At 48.9% G+C, this 20,474-nt stretch overlaps 1 protein-coding gene across 3 annotated transcripts in view; it reads left to right on the top strand.

The window, feature by feature from the left end:
• The first annotated feature begins 15,279 nt into the window (after window positions 1-15,279).
• The window catches only part of Rhbdl3 (rhomboid like 3), a 50,302-nt gene continuing 45,107 nt past the window's right edge, over window positions 15,280-20,474 (top strand). Inside the window, exons 1-2 of one of the 3 annotated variants that reach the window (XM_075991408.1) lie at window positions 15,280-15,830; window positions 17,235-17,258. In XM_075991408.1, coding sequence (XP_075847523.1) covers window positions 15,303-15,830; window positions 17,235-17,258 — 552 coding nt within the window. In that variant the 5' untranslated portion in view covers window positions 15,280-15,302. The remainder of the gene's footprint in view (window positions 15,831-17,234; window positions 17,259-20,474) is intronic. The other 2 variants (XM_075991406.1, XM_075991407.1) reach the window with 2 other exon arrangements.

Below are 20,474 nucleotides of genomic sequence, written 5' to 3'. Positions count from 1 at the left end.
GGCTGGCTTTCCCCCCACCCCCATATGCTTTCCAGTGTCTTTCTGTTTTAGACATTGTATTGTATATGTCTAAAATCCAGTTGGGATTTTGTTTGTTGTCTCTAAACCTCTATTTCCACTTTTGTCAACCTTCAGGCTTCTCTCCACAGGGCAACAGGAGTGTTCCTTCTGAGATTCGACATAAGAGGACTGCACTGGTGTCTCTCACCTGCAGTGCCTGCAGTGCAACCGTGCACTCTTGAGGCCAGCCTGGGCTACATAATGATACCCTATCTCAAACATGCAACAACAGAATGATATAGCACAGGCCCTGATCTTTCCAGTGGCTTCTCACCTTAGATAAAAAGACATGGCTGGCTTTTTGTTTGTTTGTTTGGTGGGGGTTTTTTTGTTTGTTTTTTTTCATTTTTTTGTTTGTTTGTTTGTTTTTCGAAATAAGGTTTCTCTGTGTGGCTTTGGAGCCTTCCCTGGAACTTGCTCTGTAGACCAGGCTGGCCTTGAACTTATGGAAACCCACCTGCTTCTGCCTCCCTGAGTGCTGGGATTAAAGGCATGTTTTTTAGCCTTTTTTAAAATATAGCCATTAAGGCCTGTCAGCACAACTTCACCTGATTCATAAACCATACGTGGTTAGTGTCTACTCCAGGGCCTCTGCACTTGGTTGCCAGTCTGACTGACAGCTCCTCTCCTGTTTATCCACATAGCATGTTTGACCTCCTTCAGGGTGTATTCAGGTGTCATCTTAAATAAGGTCTTTCTGTCTGCCTGCTTAAAATCTACTCCTCCATTATACAGGCACTTCCTATCTTGAATACTTCGTTTTCGTACATAGTGCTTATCACCATTTTAAACACTAAAGTGTTTTTTTTTTTAAAGATTTATGGTTTTAGATGTGTGTGAGTGCCTATGAGTACAGAGGCCTGCCAAGGCCAGAGGCATTGAACGCCCTGGAGCTGGATGGAGTCACAGGCAGTTGTGAATTTCCTGACATGGGCACTGGCAATTGAGCTCAGGTCTTCTGCAAGAGCAGTGAGTGATCTTAGCCAGTAATCTCTCTCTCCCCCCGTGCCACCTCCCCGCTCCTTTTGATACAGAATGCAGTCTTGTTTTGTATCCTGAGCAGAGCCAGTCCTTAGGGTCACATGCACACCCACACATAGGATCACATGCTATTTTAGACTCTTTTTTTTCTTTTGAAACCGGATTTCTCTGTGTAGCTTAGGCTGTCCTAGAACTTGCTCTATAGACCAGGCTGGCCTTGAACTCACAGAGATCCGCCTGCCTCCTGAGTGCTGAGATTACAGGAGTGTACCACCATACCCAGCTATACTCTTCTATATAATAAATCACTCTTGTTACTTTTTAATCTCCGGACACTAAACTCCCTAAGGCCATGATTTTGTCTGTTTTGGTCACTACTTCTAGAGTGGTATTAGGGATAGCAGGTACTTAGGTATTTATTGAATGAAGTGAGAGACTCAAGACAGTGGATCTCAACCTGTGGGTCAAGACCCCTTGGGGTGGGTTGAACAACCTTGTCACAGACATCACAAAATACCAAAATTTACATTAAAATTCATAACTAGCAAAATTATAGCTATGAAGTAGCAGCGAAATAATTTTATGGTTGGGAGGGGTCACCACAACACGAGGTGTTAAAGGGTTGAAGCATTAGGAAGATTGAGAACCACTGATTCAAGGGGTTGGGAGTGTAATAAAAATGTAAAAAATAGCCAAGTTCCCTGGTTGTCCAGTGGTAAAAAAAATAAAATAAAAAATAGCCAAGTGTGGCGCTCTACACCTGTAATTAAGACACTCAGAAGCCAGAGGCAGGAGGTTTTTTTGGCCTACATAGCAAATGGTTACAGGAGACCCTGTCTTAAAAAAAAAGATAAGAAAAATTAGCACATTTTATAAAAAGTGATTTCTAGAGTTCTCACATGTCATTTAATTATAGTAACCAAAAATCATAATTATTACCATCACCACCCCCATTATAAATGCGGTGGTTCTGAGGCTAAATGAGTTTGATTAGCCCACTGTAGACCCAGCCTTGCAACAGGACAAGTTTAACCCTTGTCCTGTACTTACAGATGCCACCGTGGCCTTTAGAAACAGACAGAAAAACTCTTCCCAGAGTTGGCGTTGCTTGTGAGCCTTTCCCTAGGGAGCATGCAGAGCCTTCCCCATGGACGTGATATAAGCAGCTCAGCATTTCTGAATTACAGTACCCCGAGAAGAGCCCAGCATGGCAGTGAGCACACCACCTGCAAATGCCCAGGAGAGCCCAGGGCTTATTTTTAGCCAGGATAGGAAAAGTGCCGAATATCTTCCAGGAGAGCTGGCAGCTGGCAGGCTGCTGATACAGCTGTGCTTATGTAAGCCGGTGGCAGAAGGGAGTCCGAGGTTACAGAGAAACAGTAGCTTGGCACACCTCTGCTTGCTGAGGCTCTGTCAGTCAGCACATTCTGTCGGGTCATAGGTCAGGAGTTGTTGCTGGAGAGAGGGTGATCTGGAGTGTGCAGAGAGCATAGGAACAGCTGACTCCCCGGGTCTGAGTAGACGTTAAAGCTGCCCCTTGAAAGTTCTTCCCACGCTGTTGTCAGGGGTAAATAAAAGAACAGAAGCACTTTCAATGGTACAGTTGTTAAGCAGAGCAGTTCAGCTCATTTGACCACGCGTCTCAGGTGTGCCAGATGAAAGTGATCTGTAACATCCCGTCCTGCAGATGCCGCCAATACTCAGCACTTGCTTTGTCCTGCAAGCAGCAACAGCTGACTTTTACTAGAGCTGCGTGCCCTTTCATGGAGAGTCAAGATAGAATGTCTTTTAGCAGGGACTGATTTTAGTTACTTGTAAATCAAAGACAAAACCTAGATTCGCAGTGTAATGAAGTCTCCTGTGCCCATCACCAAGCTCCAGCAATAATCAACATGATAGTCTTGTTTCATCTCTTCTCCCACACACTCTGGAATTGTCTGGAACATATTCCAGACAACACATTTCACCTGAAAATAATTCATTGTGTACCTCTGAAATAAGGTTTTTTGTTTGTTTTTTGTTTTTATCAAGACAGGGTTTCTCTGTGTAGCCCTGGATTTTCTAGAACTCACTCTGTAGACCAGACTGGTCTCAAACTCAAATTCCACCTACTCTGCCTCCTGAGTGCTGGTACTAAAAGTGTGCACTACCACTGCCGAGCAACTCATAATGAATTTTAAAGAACAAATGTGACTGAACTGTCTGTCTCTAATTAATACAGTTAGGAAAGCACTTCTTGCAAAGTGTGTTGATGGTTACTTTCTGAAGTCTGCCTTGCCGCCTGCACTGTGTAGATGTTAAGGAGTCTGCCCATGCTGGCTCCCTGATGACTTGTTGGCCCTGTGAGATGCTATGGCTATTATTTCCAGTAGAGGGCACTGTAGCCCCAAGACTTCATGTGGCTCCTAGCCAGCTACACCAGTGCCTCTTAGGAGGCAGTATTTATTTAGTGTGTATTTATTATCAGGCATCTATTGGGTGCTTCCTGTGTCAAAGATGGAGACAGAGGTCAAACACAATGTCCTGTGACATGGTATTGGGAAATGGTTTCTTTGTATTCCTTTTAAAAACATCAGCTGTGTCATCTGGTGGAAACTATTTTAGCTGCCTCCTGTTACAAGCTGCAGATTCAGTTACCTGGTGAGATTTTTCTAACCACCATATATGGTCTTTTGAGAATGTGAATGCATCCAAGTAAGATGCCAAGATGTGCTCATCTTTGAAATAATTTATTTCTGATTTTGATACCGTGTATCAAGTCTGTTGGAGAGAGGGAGGAAACTGATACTGAGAGCTGCATGAGCCACATACCCTGTCCCCTTTCTCATTTTTATCTGCATCCTAGCAAGAGAGATGGTAATAGCCTTATTTAAATCCCAAAGAAGAAAACCAGGCATGGTGATACAAACCTGTTACCCCAGCACTCAGGAGACAGGCAGACCTCTGAGTTCATGGCCAGCCTGATCTACAGAGTGAGTTTCAGGACACCAGGACAGCCAGGGCTACACAGAGAGACCCTGTCCTGGAAAACAACAAATAAAGTCCCAAATAAGCATGAGGCTGAGGGAGCAGCAGGGGCAGAACACCTGCCAACTTTATGTGGGGCCTTGCATTTGGTCTCCTGCACCACAAAAATAAAACATAGAAAACTGAACATAAAAAACCTGTCAGGTATAAGCTCACACTTGTTATTCCATTAGTTGGAAGGCAGAGGCAGGAGGATCACTGCAAGTTCAGGGCCAGCCTGGTCTAGGTAGTGAGGTCCAGGCCAATCAGAGCCAAAGCAAGAGACCTCGTATCAATAAGTACCAAACTGAAAAAATAAACCCAAGGAAGCAGATTCATTGAGACTGACCACTTACCAGATACAGGTGGACATTTAGATGAATAATTTTTTCCTACCAAATCTGACAGGATACACTGACTGCTGTGGTCTTAGGATGTAGAAAATATTGGGCTTTGTAAAGATGCCTTGGTATTTAGAGGTCTTGTGATAGTACTACAACCCAGAAGTGACAATAAACAGATACCCAATAATGGGGTCCTAAGGAGTATTCTCATCATGATGTCGCATGTATTGGTCTCCACAACCCTCACCATAGCTATGATTCTGGTTTCTGCAGAGGGAAGCACCTATCATTGGAAACATGACATCATCACTGGGGCTCTGCACAGGCAGACACTTCTATGCTGATACACACTCAGCTCTCCCCTTCTCTAGGACCAAGGCTTTTGGGGATATTGGCACAACCCCTCCCCCATACACCAAAACAGGTAACAAAGCCAAGACCCATAATGTCCCTGCTCAAATCCTGTTGTTTAGTGAAGGAAGGCACATTTATGATCTGAGCAAAGCCAGTGAACTCTTGAATGCTCTGTGATAACAGTACATGCATTTAAATGTTTTGCAGCTACTTATCTGTAAACCTGCTTACTCCCATCACCTGCCCTGGCAACACAACTGAACGCCTATCATCGGAGCTCGAGCTGTGCTGGTTAACGCATCAGTTACATCGAGGAGCAAATGACAGTGGGTGGTGGGGAGGATGGATTTACTGGTTTAAGTTAGGAAAGAAGGTACAGGTGGCAGTTGTCAAAAGCAACAGAGCCAGGAGGCGTTTAGAGAAGCCCAGTCCTGAAAATTCAGCTTTAGGCAGTCACAGCAGCAAGGTTCTGGGAAGCAAGGACAAGCGTGGGTGTGTTCCAAGCCGCCAAACTCTTCCTAATAACCCTGGGATAATGAATGAGTCTTCAGCAGGAGTCCGCTCTCTGGTGAAAGGACCTCCCCCTGCAGACTGTCCCTCTGCAAATGCCATTATGCTCCAGGAGCCATCTGGCAAACACGCTCCTTCCTTCAGTGTTCCTGGTAATTCCTCCTTGGATATAAATTGCTGCAGCAAGACAAGCCAGTTGAATGTTTACTGGAGCTTCCCAGGCTTTCCCTAGCCTAGTTAACCACATAGCTCACTGCCTATGGAGCTGCTCACAGCTAATGAGCTCTTGGAAGCATGCATCTCCCTTCTCTACTGCTCCTGGGTGTTTTGGGGTGTGCAGAGCCAGACACAGAAGCTGCAAAACAGCTACAGCAACCAGATGGAGAAGCTGGGCAAAGCACATGCTTCTTGTGCTAGGACGTCCTTCCTGGAGGAGGGACAGGTTAACTCCAGCTCTGCAGAGGACTTGGACAGCTCCCTGAGGAGCCACAGCGAGCTGCTACAGCTGTAGGACAGATCACATGTTCTATGTTTCTGCTGCACAAGGATGGATGCCTAGGAAACAGAAACTGCCCACTGCAGCCTCTGGGTCTTGTTTTACACAAAACCAGTTTCCTCCCCTGGCCTGACTTGATGGTATACAAGGCTGGAAAGTTGAGGGTTATGTTGGGGCCATTTGAACGAGCCTCCTGCTTTCCGGCCTGCTTCACTGATTGCATTCAGAGAATAGAGATAAAAGAATAGATTTGTTCTGTAGCCAGTCACTGGTGGAGTCCTTCACAGACAGGATGCCCACACTGAATTATCAACTGTAGCCCCACTCATCCACAACCATGTGATCACTGGATTATCCTAAAGGGTTGAGAAATGAAGCAGTCAATACCTAGACTCACAGGGTGTCACGATCAACCTAACAGCAGCAAGCAGCTACTATACAGATTCACACCTGTTCCTTCTGCCTTAAATACCTCAAGCCCCATCAATTTGTCCACCCTTTTAGGATTTAGCGTTAATTACTTACTTGGACCCCCTTTGCCACCACATACTGTTTGCATTCATCTCTGTTCGGTACCTTCAGGCTTTGCCAGTATCTTACCCACCTGACACTGTCCTCACTAAGGCAAAGCCATGCCTCACTAACCCCTGTCTGGATACAAGAGTCGTGAAAAATGTTTATCAGCAGTGCTTTGGAAGGGAAAGCCAAAGATAGAGATGCAGTTCAGTCGATAGAATGGCTCTCTAATATGCATGAGACCCAGGGTTCCAGTCCCAGCACATAAACCACTTGTGGTGACTCATGTCAGCAATCCCAAGATGGTCAGAATTTCAGGGTCATTCTCAACTACGTAGTGAAATAGGGCTACCTGGGCTACCTGAGAGTCTGGAGGTGAAGAAGGACATTTGCAGATAACAGGATTTAAAGATAAAGCCTCCAGGAGGTGCAGAGATGGCTCAGTGGCTAAGAGCACTTGCTAATCATTCCGGAGAACCTGAGGTTCGTTCCTAGCACCTGTGTTGGAGAGCTCACAACCACCTGTAGCAACAGCTCCAGGGGCTCCAGTGCCCTCTTTAGCTTCTGTGGTTTTCAATATACATATGGCATACATCACACAGACACATACACATAATTAAAAACACATCTTTTAAAATTATTTTAGTGTTAGGCGAGATGACACATACTTTTAATACCAACACTTGAAAGGCAAAGACAGGCTGTGAGTTCAAGGCCAGCCTAGTCTACAGAACAAGTTCCAGACTAGCCAGAATTACATAGTTAGACCATATCTCAAATAAGTAAATAAATAAATAAAAATAAGGGCCAAACTAATAGCTCAGCAGTAGAGAGTACTGGCTGCTCTTCCAAAGGACCTACGTTCAATTTCTAGCATCCCTTATGGTGCCTGACAGCCATTTATAACTGCAGTTCTAGGGGATCCAGTGTCCTCCATTGGCCTCCAAAGGCATGCATGCATATAGTACACAAACACATTCATGCAAAACATGAATATATTATATAATTAATTAAATTTAAATAAAAAATATACACAGAGAAGTCTGCTTCCCAAGTGCTCAGGTTAAAGCCTATGTGTATTTTCACTTGGTTTTTACTTTCATAGATAACAGTCTTCTGCAAAAACTCCAGGTCTTCTCCCTGTTCCACAAAAGATGAGATTAGAACTGTGCCTTCCCTGGAGTCCTAGGGCTAAATAATGACAGAGCTGGAACAAGAACACAGCTCTACTGACCTGTTTTCCTGCTGTCAGGCATTAAGGAATCATATCCTGAGCTGCATTTTCTCTGTCCTGGCTGGGAAAGACGGCTGATGGGTAATGACCATGCTTCTGGGCTAGGGAGAGAGAGAGGGGAGGGTTAGAGAGACAGTGAGTGAATCTCAGAGCTGGCTGGGAGGGAGGTCATGGCTCATCTAGTCCATCCTCTGCATTTGCAGATGAGAAAGTGGAGGCTGGTGCGGATGAAGATCTCCCAAGGTCACATGGCCAGCTGGTGATGGAGCTGAGCTGGAGATGCAAGCCTTCTGGTCTCTGGGGCTGTGCTCTTACCCAACAACTACACTCCGGAGAGCTGAGGGTTAACCTCCCATCCCAGAAAGGTGGATGACCTAGGGGCAGGTCTCTGGAGTCCTTGGCTCTTCTAGGCTTTTCTTCCCTCTTGGTGGCACCATGCTTCAGTAGAGTGTGTTCTGCATAAATAATAATGAATGAACGTTCTCCTTCCAGGGAGGAAGGCCACGTCTGGGCAGGCAAAGTGACAGATGGTATTTACAATGCACACTGAGGAGTTCCCCCAGAGACATGGAAGGAGCAGAGTTGACGTCTACGGCCTCGCTCCTACTCTCAGGAAGCTGCTGCTGCGGCATTGCTGTTTGCAGCGCCTCCCAGGTGCTAGCTGGCTCTTATGTTATAAACATGAAGGTTCAGGGTGCTTTTCCTCGGGTGCCACTGCTGCTTCCTTGTCATAAAGCCTGCCTTGTGCACCCCAAGCCATTCTTCACAGAAACCTGCACTGGCATTCTCCCTAAAAGGAGCCTGTGAAGTCCTCATTAGGCCACACTGACTCTGAGATGCTGTCTCAAGGCCTGGCAGCATAGAAAACAAATGGACTCATTCATTGAGCACATACTGTACAGAAGGAAGTATGTGTGTGTGTGCACACGCGTGCATGCATGCACATGTTGGCAATCGGACTCGAGACCTTGTGCGTGCTGGGCAAGCACCCTGCCACTGAGCTACATCCTCGGTTCAGGGTATCACAATTACTTAGGCTGGCTTTGAACTCGTTCAGGCTAGCACTGAAGTTGAGGTCATTTTGCTTCTCCCTTCTGACTGCCGGAGTTACTGCCACCACATCCAGCTTTTTCGTAGACTAATAAAGACACTACAAACAGTACCACGTCCTTGCCCTTATGAATGGTACGTTCTTGTGTAAAGATTGACCACAGACCTTGTAGCTAACTTTTTGGTTCTCCAATATCCTCATCAGTTCTTTCCCTCGACAGTCTGTTGGGCAACTGGTACCTATGTCTGTGCAGTGAGAAATCAAGGGAAACTGCTCCCCTTGTCATTCCACAGATATTATCCGAGAGAAGTAAGACAGAGACTGAGTCAAGAAGATCATGAGCTCAAGGCTAGCCTAGGCTACACAGGGAGATTTCAAGAGAGAGAGAGAGATACAAAGTACAATCCAGTATACAGTGGTATGCACTGATGGCCCCCGTCACTAGGGAAGCTATATGTCAGGTAGGAGCTCTGCCACTGAGCCCTGTACGTTAACTGTTACAATGAACACCTTGGTGAGAGGAATGGGTATTCAAACTCCTCCCGTTCCAAGGGTCTTAATGTCCCTTTGTAAAGTGGAGGCATTTGTATATGCTCTGGATGCCTTTCTGAGGATAATATGAAATGACAAACAAGGAAGTGTGCTGAAATAAAGGCTCATGCACACAAGTGTATCATTATTATTATGCAGAATCATCTTTTCTCCATAACATAAAACTTACCTTTTGTTGGAGGCTGAGAGTAATAACTATGTAATTAGACTTTGTGTCATATCAAGCGAGGCATGCTCTGTTTTTCATTAAACAGACATTTGTTTGGCTTCTACCGTGTGTAGCTTTGTGCATTGTGATGGATGTGAAAACTGAATAAGCCATAATCTTCTTCAAAGAAAGCCCGTGCTTGTATCACGGAGATAAAACTTAGATTAATGCAAAGCAAGGTCAAAGGAAGGAAGTGCTTCAAAGGCAGGGAGGATTGAGGAAAGGCTTGTTGGGCCTCAGGATTCTCACCAGAGAGTTAGGCAACGTGGTAGGACCTTCACCCAACAGACAATACCCGACCATTGCATGATCAATTTTCACATAGAAAAACTCCAGGCCCAGAAATGGGACCCTGGGGACCAGCCAAGCCCCAAGGAGATGGCAGAGAAGGAAGGTGAGCTGAGGCAAAGCAGCTGGCAGGGGATCCAAGTGGGTGATTAGATCAGTCCTGGGACTGGCAAAGTTTCCTCTGCGCCTTTTTGAGCTCAACCATTGGGTGCCCACACCTCTCTTTGAAAGGGTTTGGTGTCTGTGAACCTAGACATCTTTCAATAATGATTTAAGTTATTCAAAAAAGTGAGGGCCCTGGAGTGAAGAGACGAAAGGAGAGGAAAAAACCTCCGCTTGGCAGCCTTGTTCTGTTTGATCTCACAGACAGCGGGCAATAACGGAAGAATGCTGGAGCTGGGGATGGAGGGCGGTTGGATTCCGAGCTACGGCCTCCTCCTGGAGCTGGGTCTGCTGTTTGGACTTGCAGACTTCAAACATGACTCGGGGATTCCTGGAAGACAAAAGAATTCAGGGCCGAGCCTTGGATCTCAGTCAAAAATAACTCATGTCTTCATTTCAGGCAGGCAAAGGCGGCGGTCCAGGACTGACTGGCCGGCTTCTCAGAAGACCAGAGCTACAGGTGCACTGAGAGGGTCAACTTAGATTTTCTGTGGCGCAAGAAGGAGCCTTGAAGGGGTATGGTCCTGGCTGGAGATGATAGGAAACCCACATGTAAGAGGTTATAATAGAAGCTGCCCTCTTCATCCCGCCTCTGGGTGCTGCCTGCCATTTGCTTTGAGTGTGTTAATTATAGCCCTTAACATTCCTTCCCTGGCTTCTCATTAGCGTTAGGTATCCACAAACAAACAACTTGCTTCCTTGCCTCTCCTTCCCCCAGGGGTTCCGCCTTGCTCCCCACTACCCCTTCAGTCCAAGGGTTGGAGTCCAGGGTCTCATGCATGCTAGGCCAGTGCTCTGCCCATGAGCCACACTCTGAGTCCCTTCTGGCTTTTCAATACCAGCCAAACTGTTCCTGCTCTGAGGTCCGGCTTTTTTCTTCCCTTCGAGGGTATGTTTGAGAGACAGCCCCCTGACATTCTCCCTGCCGTATTATGTCACTGGGCTGTCATTAGAGGGTTATCTAGTTTTCTTCCAGGAGGGCAGGCTTTGCTCTTTTCTAGAGCAGTTTGTAGTCTCAGCACCTTGGCCAGGGTCTGGCAAACAACGGACACTCACAACACGCTAGCTGAAAGTAGCTATGCAGCAGCTGCTGGCTGAGCCCTCCTAAAACACTGCTTGGGTTAGAAGCTGATGGCTTTGCCATTGCCTGCTGGGCAAGGGCCAGCCTCCTCACACCGCGTGAAGGACTTTCTCAACGTGGTCCTCCTCGTTGGCTTTGCCTCCTTTGTGTCCCTCCACTCAGCCGTCCTCCTCAAGGTCTGCCGTGGCCTGCCCTGTCTTACTGCAGCCATTCCCTCCAGGCAGGAAGCCTCACACACCCTAGCCCAAATCTGCCCCCATTCTCGCCCGCCCCCAAGTCTGAACTGCTCTTCCCCCCCGTGCTGTGATTCGGATAATAAAAATTCCCCAAAGGATCGTGGATTAAAGGCTTGGTCCAAGTTTAGGCTCTTGGGGACTTTTAGGCATGGGGTCCTGTGCAGTTTGTTATGTCAGCCATTGGGGCTCGTTCTTCAGTTGTGGGTTCCCAATCTCTCTTTCTTCTTTTCTTATTCTTCCCAGCTATTAGGTGTGTAGTTTTACTCCACATACCCCGCAACATGCTGCCTTTTACCATAGCCCCAAAGCAACAAGTCCAATAATCATGGACCTCTCAAAGTGTGAGCCTGAATACATCTTCCCTCACCTCTCTGTTTTTGAAGAGAGTCTCACCATGTGTAGCTGTGGCTTGCCTGGAATTTACTATGTAGACCTAAGTTGTTTTAGTATTTTTTCCCCACTTTTATTTATTTTTTTTAATGTTTTAGTATTTTTTTTAAGATTTATTTGTTAGGGCTGGAGAGATGGCTCAGCAGTTAAGCCTGATATTCCAAAGGTCCTGAGTTCAATTCCCAGCAACCACATGGTGGCTCACAGCCATCTGTAATGAAGTCTGCTGCCCTCTTCTGGCCTGTAGGCATATATTGTATACATAATAAATAATTTGTTTTAAAAAAAAGATTTATTTATTTTTTATTTTTTATTTTTTTTTTGATTTTTCAAGACAGGGTTTCTCTGTGGCTTTGGAGCCTGTCCTGGAACTAGCTCTGTAGACCAGGCTGGTCTCGAACTCACAGAGATCCACCTGCCTCTGCCTCCCGAGTGCTGGGATTAAAGGCGTGCGCCACCATCGCCCGGCTAGATTTATTTATTTTTTATGTACACAGTGTTCTGCCTGAATGTATTCCTGCAGGCCAGAAGAGGGCACCAGATCTCATTACAGATAGTTATGAGCCACCATGTGGTTGCTGGGAACTGAACCCAGGTCCTCTGGAAGAGCAGCCAGTGCTGTTAACCACGGAGTCATCTCTCTAGCCCACTGTAGTCTGATTTGTTGGGAACTTCAAAAGAGGTCATGGAGCTATGGGTACCCTCCCTCTTAGCAGTAGAGGACTTACCTAGTATGTATGAAATCCAGGGTTTGACCACAGTATCTCTCGTATCTCTCTCTCATACACACACACACACACACACACACACACACACACACACACACACGTAAAGGCCAACCAATTTATTTGCTCTCCTCTCACTAGACTCTGTACATGGTCTCGAGGCAGGCTCGTGTGCAGCGTGCTCCTACAACCTACAGCATGCTGTAGCATGAAAGTGGCTATAGAATGTCCAGTGCTCTGGCTGTCTTATGTTGGAACGGGACTAAAGCTACCAAATAGTCAGGTTATTCTATCCCTTGAAGGCTTCTAGGTGTGGCTGCAGGCTCCGGGTTGCCTGCTGGGGGACACATGGTACCTAGCTGCCGATTCCCCTGGAGTTAAGAGAGGGAGCAGGTTGTCTGAGGAAGCTGGGCATTCCTGAGGACACAAAGGTGAAGTCAGGTTTACAGACTGGATGCCACATATGGTCTTCATGGCTTCCAAGTCCAGTAGCCATTCTCCTTCCAGCAGAGGACTCCTGCTGGGGTGACTCCTGGGGAGACCCCAGGGTTCTTTCCTCAGAGGTTTGGGGAACACTGGCAAAGTTGAGCGCCTGTTCCTGGGGGAGCAGATGGTATTCTCAGGTCCTTCTCCACTTTGTCTTAACTGCTGATGCTCGTGTGACCTCTTCTATGGACACTACCTCCCCTGTTCCTGTCCTCAAGTCGATTTCCCTTTGAACTACAGCAGAAGGATTGATTTACTTATTATTGTATGTGGGTAGGGGGCAGTATTTTGTCTGCATGTATTGTCTATGTATCATGTGTTGCAAAGCCCATGGAGGCCAGAAGAGGGTGTCAGATCATCTAGGACTGGAGTTACAGTTGTGAACCACTAAGTAGGTGCTGGGAATCAAACCTGATTCCCCTGGAAGAGCAGCCAGTGCTCTTAACTACTGAGCCATCTCTCTGCGGCCTCTATGTATGAATGAGATGAGGTCTTACAGCCAGGCCTGATGTGCAGATCTACAATCCCAGCTACTTGGGAGACTAAGGCAGGAGGATTCACAAGTTCAAGGCCAACTTTAGCAACCTGATGAGACCCAGTCTCAAAATCAAAGTGAGAAAGGGAAGAAAGAAGGGAGAAAAAGAGAGAGAATGCTGTATTGCCCTGGCCTGATATACATTTTATGGGCTCAAATAATCCTCCTGCCTTAGCCTCCCAGCAGCTGGGTCTGAAGACTCCTGTCACTGCATCTGACTAGGAAGAGTTTTTATCAAGTATATTGTCCTGTTCACTGTTCTTTCATGCTGCCCTTAGGATGGGCTCCAAACTTCATTCTCAGGAAACTATCAGCCCTCACATCCCCCTCCCCTTGAACTGGCCTCTTCTATGGATGCCTTACTCCAATTTCCAACCATGCCAGATCCCTTGCAGTTCCCCTCCCTTACTGCATGCTGCCCCCTCTGCCTGGATTGCTGTGTCACCTTCCACATGGCCTAATTATGGAAGCACTTCCTTTGGGAAGACCTCCTGGATCCACAAAGGACCTCCCCCCACCCCTCCCTTTCAGTCTGTGTGACCCCTGAGCTTCTATGGAATCCAAGACTTGTTGAACATGGCTGTGCCCCACTCAACCCCACCTCTATATGCTCCCCCAATCAAACCATCTATGGAGGATAGAATTTGTGTCTTGCGTCTGTACCCTCAAAGATCTCCCCTAGTATTTATAAGAACTCAATAACTGTTCAGTGACTTCACTGAGCCTGCAAAAGTACCTTCCCCAGGAGGGGATGACTGAGTTAAATGTGTTGCTAAGAACTGTTGCCAGGGCTGGAGAAGAGGAAGTATGTGAGGAACAGCTGGGGGCCTGTGGGTGCTGGGCTGCTGGACATCTCTGTAGAGTGACCATCTCTTCCATGCACCTGCCTCTGTCTCTTTCCAATTCCCTTATGACCAGGCTTTCTGAGCTATCTCTGCTGCAAAAGTCTGAGCGTAACATTGCCAGCACCACGCATGTTAAGTCAAGCCAAGAGGGCAGGACTAGGAGAGGCAGGGACCCTGGCCTCAGGCCCCAGCAGCTGCTTATCCTCAGGGGCTTCTTTTCACAAAGAATCCAGCCTCTCTTCTGTCCCCTGAAGGCTGTTTTCAAAATCACACCCCTATGCAGACAGTTTTATTTACAAGGAAATCTTGGCAGGATCTTGACTTGTTAGTAGAGTAGGGATGGGGGAGGGTGGTGCGAAACAAAAATAGTTGAAATGATCACACTTTCTGAAACCGAGATGGAAATTGGTGTCTGTTGCAAACTCACCTAATTAGGATGGAACTAATTTCCTTCTGGTTCAAGGGGGAGTAGTCAGTGCTGGGCGAGATGGTCACAGGTTGGATCCTGGGGCTGCGTGATGCAGTTACATTTGTCTTGTGAGAATGAAGTCGTTAATTGCAACTTCTGCTAATAAAACAGATGCTTCCTTCTGACAGGACGTCTAGAAGGGCGAAGCTGATGGGAAGAGGCTAAAGGGCACAGCCTTGGTTCTGTGTGGGGGCTGCCTAAGCCTTCCTTGGGGAGCAGCTACCCCAGCCTGGGCGCTGACACAGATTATAGTCATTCGGGAAGACGGTCTTCCCTGAGGCTTTTCCGTCAGGGAAACTGCCCTCTGCTTTTCTCCTTTAATGATCTTTTACTGCTTTGCTAACTTCATTCTTGCATTTTAGTTTGTTTTTAGTCGTGTCCCCCCCCCCCCCGCCCCTCTCTCTGGCGGGGCGCTTTCCTGGGTTTAACATGGTTAAGAAGGTGAGCAGGACTTACAGCTCTGGATGGAAGTCTATTTGGGGTCCCAGACCCCCTGACTTTTGTCTCATTCTTAGGCTTTCCGGGGACTCCCAGAATCCGAGACGGCAGTAAATAAAAGATGTAAGGATGGCTGGTGGGGTCCACTCCTCGCACCTCACTCTCAATTCAGTCCTGGTTAACCCTGACGTGGCCAACCTCGTGGGAACCTCGCTTCTGATTCTGTCACACAATCTGCCAATCTGCCACCACCAAGTGATGGTTAACCCGGTACCGAGCTGAGCAGGCTGAGGGCAACGCAGTCCCGATCCCTGGGCGCGAAGAGCAGCTACTCCATGCCCGCCCCTCCGCAGTCCGCCCTCCCTCCTTCCTTCCCTCCCTCCCTCCCGGCGGGCGGCCTGGGGGGCGGGGGCCCCGCGAGCAGCCCCGCCCCCGCCGCGCGCCGCCCCGGAGGAGTCCGTGGGGAGGAGGAGGAGGCTGGCGCGCAGAGCGGGGGCTGCGCGGAGCGGGAAGGAGCGCGGGGAGCTGTAGGGCCCAGCCGGCCCAAGGGCGCCCTCGCCTCGGGCCCGCGGCCGAGGCGGAGAAGTTTGGCCCCTCGGGGCCCGGCGTCCCGGGGTCTCGGGGGCCGCGGCAAGCAGGGCCATGGGGGCGAGCGCGGAGGTGGTGAGGTGCGCAGCGAGCTCCTGGAGCGACGCGGCGGAGGCGGCGCAAAGTTAGCCCGGCGCCCCGGGACGAGCGCCGCAGCCTGGGCCATGGGCGAACACCCCAGCCCCGGCCCCGCAGTGGCCGCTTGCGCCGAGGCGGAGCGCATCGAAGAGCTGGAACCTGAGGCCGAGGACCGGCTGCCCGCCGCGCCAGAAGACGTGAGTGCCCCCTTCTGTGCCCCTCAAACTTTCTGGGGGGCGCCACGCAGGGAATCTGCCGCGGCCTCAGCTCCCTACCCTGGGGGGAACTTGGAGGATTCAAGGTTATGTCACTGGAGCGTCCGGGATAAGCTGGGGGCCCCGCGCTTGGGAGGGATGGGTCTCCCCAAATGAACTGGTGCGCACCCCACCCCGCTCGGGTTCCCGCGGCTTTCCTGCGGGACACAGCCCCGGTTGCTGCGTCGGGAACCTGTCGGCCGCGGAGCCCCCTCCCCGCTGCTGGTGCAGTGCCCGGGACACGGCGTTTTCCTGCAGAGGCGGCCGCGTCACTGTAGTGACTCCCCCTCCCCTCCCCTTGGCGACCTGCGGACTCCGCAAGCCTGGGGAAGGAACCGGCGCCCCAGTCTCTGGACAGCGCAAACCAGTCTGGAGATCCCTTCTCCGCTCCCAGATTAGCTCCTGCCCGGCATCTGTCTCGTCGCGACACTGATTGAAATTCAAACTGGCCTTAGTCCCTGAACCCTGTGAGAGCTAGTACAGCCAGAAAGCTGGGACGAAACCCTCCCAGCAGGGGGCTCAGGAGTTCTGGACCACGTCGGTGCCAGGCTGGTCTCCTGGGGCAGGCTAGGGAGGGGCTACCCCAGAGGGTTTCCCTGCCATCTGCTGCTCAAATCTCTTGTTCCTAAGTCCTGGGAAGTAGGGTCTGACACTGGGAAGCCTTGGGCACTTGAGTTGTTAAAGCTACTCCCTCCCGGCACCTTGCTTCGGACCTGTCCCTCCCTCGGGGTGAAATTAAGCCGGGAACCCCAACCTACGAAACCACAGCCAGCAAATCTGAATGGATCTGGAGTCTAACATCTCTCCCGCTTGCGTGGTCAAGCCTGTCACTTTCTCCTGGCCGTCCTCCAGAGAGAGTGAGTCTTATGTACTCAGTACTTACACTCAATCTTGGAAGCATATTGGGGAACACGAACACACACACACACACACACACACACACACACACACACGCAGGCAAAACTAGTGCTCAAGCAGGGGTAAGTCTCCTGAATAGAGTCCTCCAACTGCCAAGGCCTGAGTAAGCTTGGACTCCGGGTATGGATGTGAACATGACCTTTAGGTAGCAGGAGTTATCAGAAACCCTGAGACACGGTTGGGAATCCTTGTTCTCATTCCTGCATCTGACTGTCCCACCCCAGAAACACTCCATTTCTACCCCGTACTGTGCCTTTCTGCCTTTGCTCCTCTGGGGAATTTTCGGAGTTCTTCTGGTGGGCCCCCGAGCCTGGTTCTGACTGGGCAGCAGCTGGGAGGTGATGTTGGAAATCTCAGGGGGCTGCAGAAACCTTGGTGATAAGTGCCTTTCTTTCTCTTCCTCTCCTGCATGGCCTCCCACTCTACCAGCACTGGAAAGTCCTGTTTGAAAAGGTACGTGAGCAGTTAAATCCCTCCGTTCCTTCCAGCCCTGCCTGCCTGAAGCCGGTCTCAGTCTCCCTGCCTTCTTGCGTGGGCTTCCCTAGTTCGGTGCTCCTGAGATGGTGACGTACTGTGGAGGCGTGGCTTAGTAGATCTGGGGCGGAGCCACACTGTGCTCTGGGTACCAGAGACAGCAGTAGGCTCCCTAGAGAGAATCCTTTCCTCCCTCCAAATTCTCCTTGCACCGTGGCTGGGCTTACACCACTTAGGAACTGGCCAACATGTATTAAAGCTTCCTATATGCAAGTGTATTGCAGTAGGAGGCTGGGAAGGTGGGGGAGGTTCTTAAAGAATCTTCCGATTCCCTTTCTGCTGCTATTATGAAAAATGCTTGGGACCCTGTAACATAAAATCTCTGTCATCTTTTGGGAAGAAGATTTGTTCCCAAAATGGGCTCTTTGGGAGGCTGATCTTGTGTCTCCTTCTGCAGTGGGGATCGGCCAATGCCGGACTGTTTACAAATGAAAAACAGTATGTGATTGTTTGCAGTGCCTGGAATATAGGGGTGAGGAGTGGGGTTGGAAGTACCAAATGTCGGGTTTGAATCTGGAGATGGACTTTTGACCTTCATCGGGGAAATAGTTCTATTTTTGCTTGGTACTTGGATACTATTGGGTATTTCCTTCCCGTGCTTGTACCGTAGTGCAGGAGAAAAGACAGGAAGGTGTTCCAGTGTGGGTGGATACCGAACACTTCAGTCACAGCCGAGAGTAGCTGTGCCATGAAGTTTGTGCGGCTTTAAGAGATCTGCTTGTGCCGGGTGGTGGTGGCACATGCCTTTAATCCCAGCTCTTGGGGAGGATCTCTGTGAGTTCGAGGCCAGCCTGGTCTACAAGAGCGAGTTCCAGGACAGGCTCCAAAGCTACAGAGAAACCATGTCTTGAAAAACCGAGAGAGAGAGAGAGAGAGAGAGAGAGAGAGAGAGAGAGAGAGAGAGAGAGATCTGCTTGTTTAAGCCAGGCATGGTGGTACATACTTCTGATGCCTTCATTTGGGAGATAGAACCTGGTCAGCCAGGAGTTCGAGGTCATCCTTGGCTATAGGGCTACTTTGTGGCTAGCCTGGGTTTGTGAGTGGGGAGGGAGGTATAAAAAGGGATCTTGGGCCGGGCGGTGGTGGCGCAGCCGGGCGGTGGTGGCGCACGCCTTTAATCCCAGCACTTGGGAGGCAGAGGCAGGCGGATCTCTGTGAGTTCAAGACCAGCCTGGTCTACAAGAGCTAGTTCCAGGACAGGCTCCAAAACCACAGAGAAACCCTGTCTCGAAAAACCAAAAAAAAAAAAAAAAAAAAAAAAAAGGATCTTGGTCCAGACCTTTGTTGTAGGTGGAATAGTTTACAAAAGCTGCTGTTTGTGAATGGGTGTTTTGATTGTCTGTGCAGTGCCTTCCAAGGCCAGGAGCCTCTGGGACTGGAGCTACTGATGTTTGTGAGCTGCCACGGCAATGTTGGAAACTGAACCTGGGTCCTGCTGAAGCAACAGGCAGCTCGTGTTAACCAGTTTATACACTGTCAGTATATAAAGAGAAGAGATCTGTTTGGCTTATGGTTTTGGATATTATTTTGAGGGGGTAGGGGGTATTTGTTTATTTTTCATGACAGGAACCAGGATTTCTCTGTGTAGCCCTGGCTGTCCTAGAACTCTCTTGTAGACCAGTCTGGCCTTGAACTTAGAGATCTGTCTGCCTCTTGAGTGCTGGGATTAAAGGTGTGGGGCACTGTCCAGGTGGTTTTGAATGTTCTTTCCCATGACTAGATGACCCCTGCAGGGAAGCAGGCCAAAACAGAAGTATGTAGCGGGGTGAAAGTCACTGGCCTCGTGGCCATGGGGCAAAGAGAAGAAGAGACTGGAATCCCACGGCCCCCTTCCAAACATCCCCAGTCACCCAAAAGCTTCTTACTAGACTCAACAGCTCCAAGCTGGAGATCAAACCTTTAATACATGTCACTTTGAAGGTGACAATGAGGTCGGAAAGGAGCGATACAGTGATAGGCGAACAGGAAGATATTAATAGACCTGAGTAGCTGAGGGGAACCACATCCCCAACTGAGACTCTGAATTTAAGGGGAAAGGAAAAAGTGGGGGTTGGGGTTGGCAAAAAAACAACAGCTTTAGTTACAGACAAGTTTAATGTGGGGACCCAGCCAAATGCAATTACCCCATGGGACTGAGCATGTGGGCTTACGGGGGAAAGAGCCTGGGTGAGGATCTTGGGGGATATAATTCTTGATGCCTGGCTCCCATCACGAGGGCCACCTACTCTCCCTCTGGTCCCTAGGAATATCCCAGTTGCTGGCCTGACATCTCGAGACGAGGAACGATGGTGCTGCCACCGCTGCTCCTCTTCCCCCAGGCTGCCAGCCCTTCACACCTCCTGGCAGATTTAGACTAAGAACCTAGAACAAAGTGTATCAGGCTTCTTCCCTCCGTCTTTCACATTTGGCTAATTTCTCTTGCCAGTTTCTATGTGTGTGTGTGTTTATATTTTAAAACAAACCGTTTGGGTGAGTGAAAGAGAACTTCCAGAGGGAGGCACTCACAGCTGGAGAGCAGTTCCAAGCAAAGGACGCGGGTCACTCAGTCTCAGCCCTTAGTCCGACGGGAGGCAAGTCCTGGGCATCTCATGGAGATAGAGCACCCTGCTTCTGGAGAGGCCCACTCAGGACCCTCCTGGGCTGGAGAGGTAGCTCAATAGGAGAGTGCTTGCCTAGCGTGCACAAGGCCCTGGGCCAAATTCTCAGCATTGCAGAAACGAAAATAAATAAATAAAAGGAAAACCAATCAATCATTCTGACAGACAAAATGAATTCTAGGAAAGCAGCCACAAGGTCTTACTCTGAACCATTTTTCTCTTACAATAAGTCTGACTGATTTCTTTTTCTTTACTTTTCTTTAGTTTTCTTTCTCCCTCCCTCCCTTTCTCTCTTTTTCTCTGTGTGTGTGTGTGTGTGTGTGTGTGTGTGTGTGTGTGTGTATTTGGTTGTTGTTTTTTGAGACAGGGTTTTTCTGCCTGTCCTGGAACTCACTTTGTAAACCACTTCTCTTTTTTCTTAAGATTTATTTTATTTTATACAGGTGGTTGTTTTGCCTACATGTATGTCTTTGCACCATGTGTGTGCAATGCCCATAGAGTCCAGAGGAGGGTGTTGGATCTCCTGGAACTGGAGTTA

The sequence above is a fragment of the Microtus pennsylvanicus genome, chromosome 11 (genome assembly GCF_037038515.1).
Source record: "Microtus pennsylvanicus isolate mMicPen1 chromosome 11, mMicPen1.hap1, whole genome shotgun sequence".
Lineage (NCBI taxonomy): Eukaryota > Metazoa > Chordata > Mammalia > Rodentia > Cricetidae > Microtus > Microtus pennsylvanicus.
This window is presented reverse-complemented; position numbering and strand designations above follow the sequence as displayed.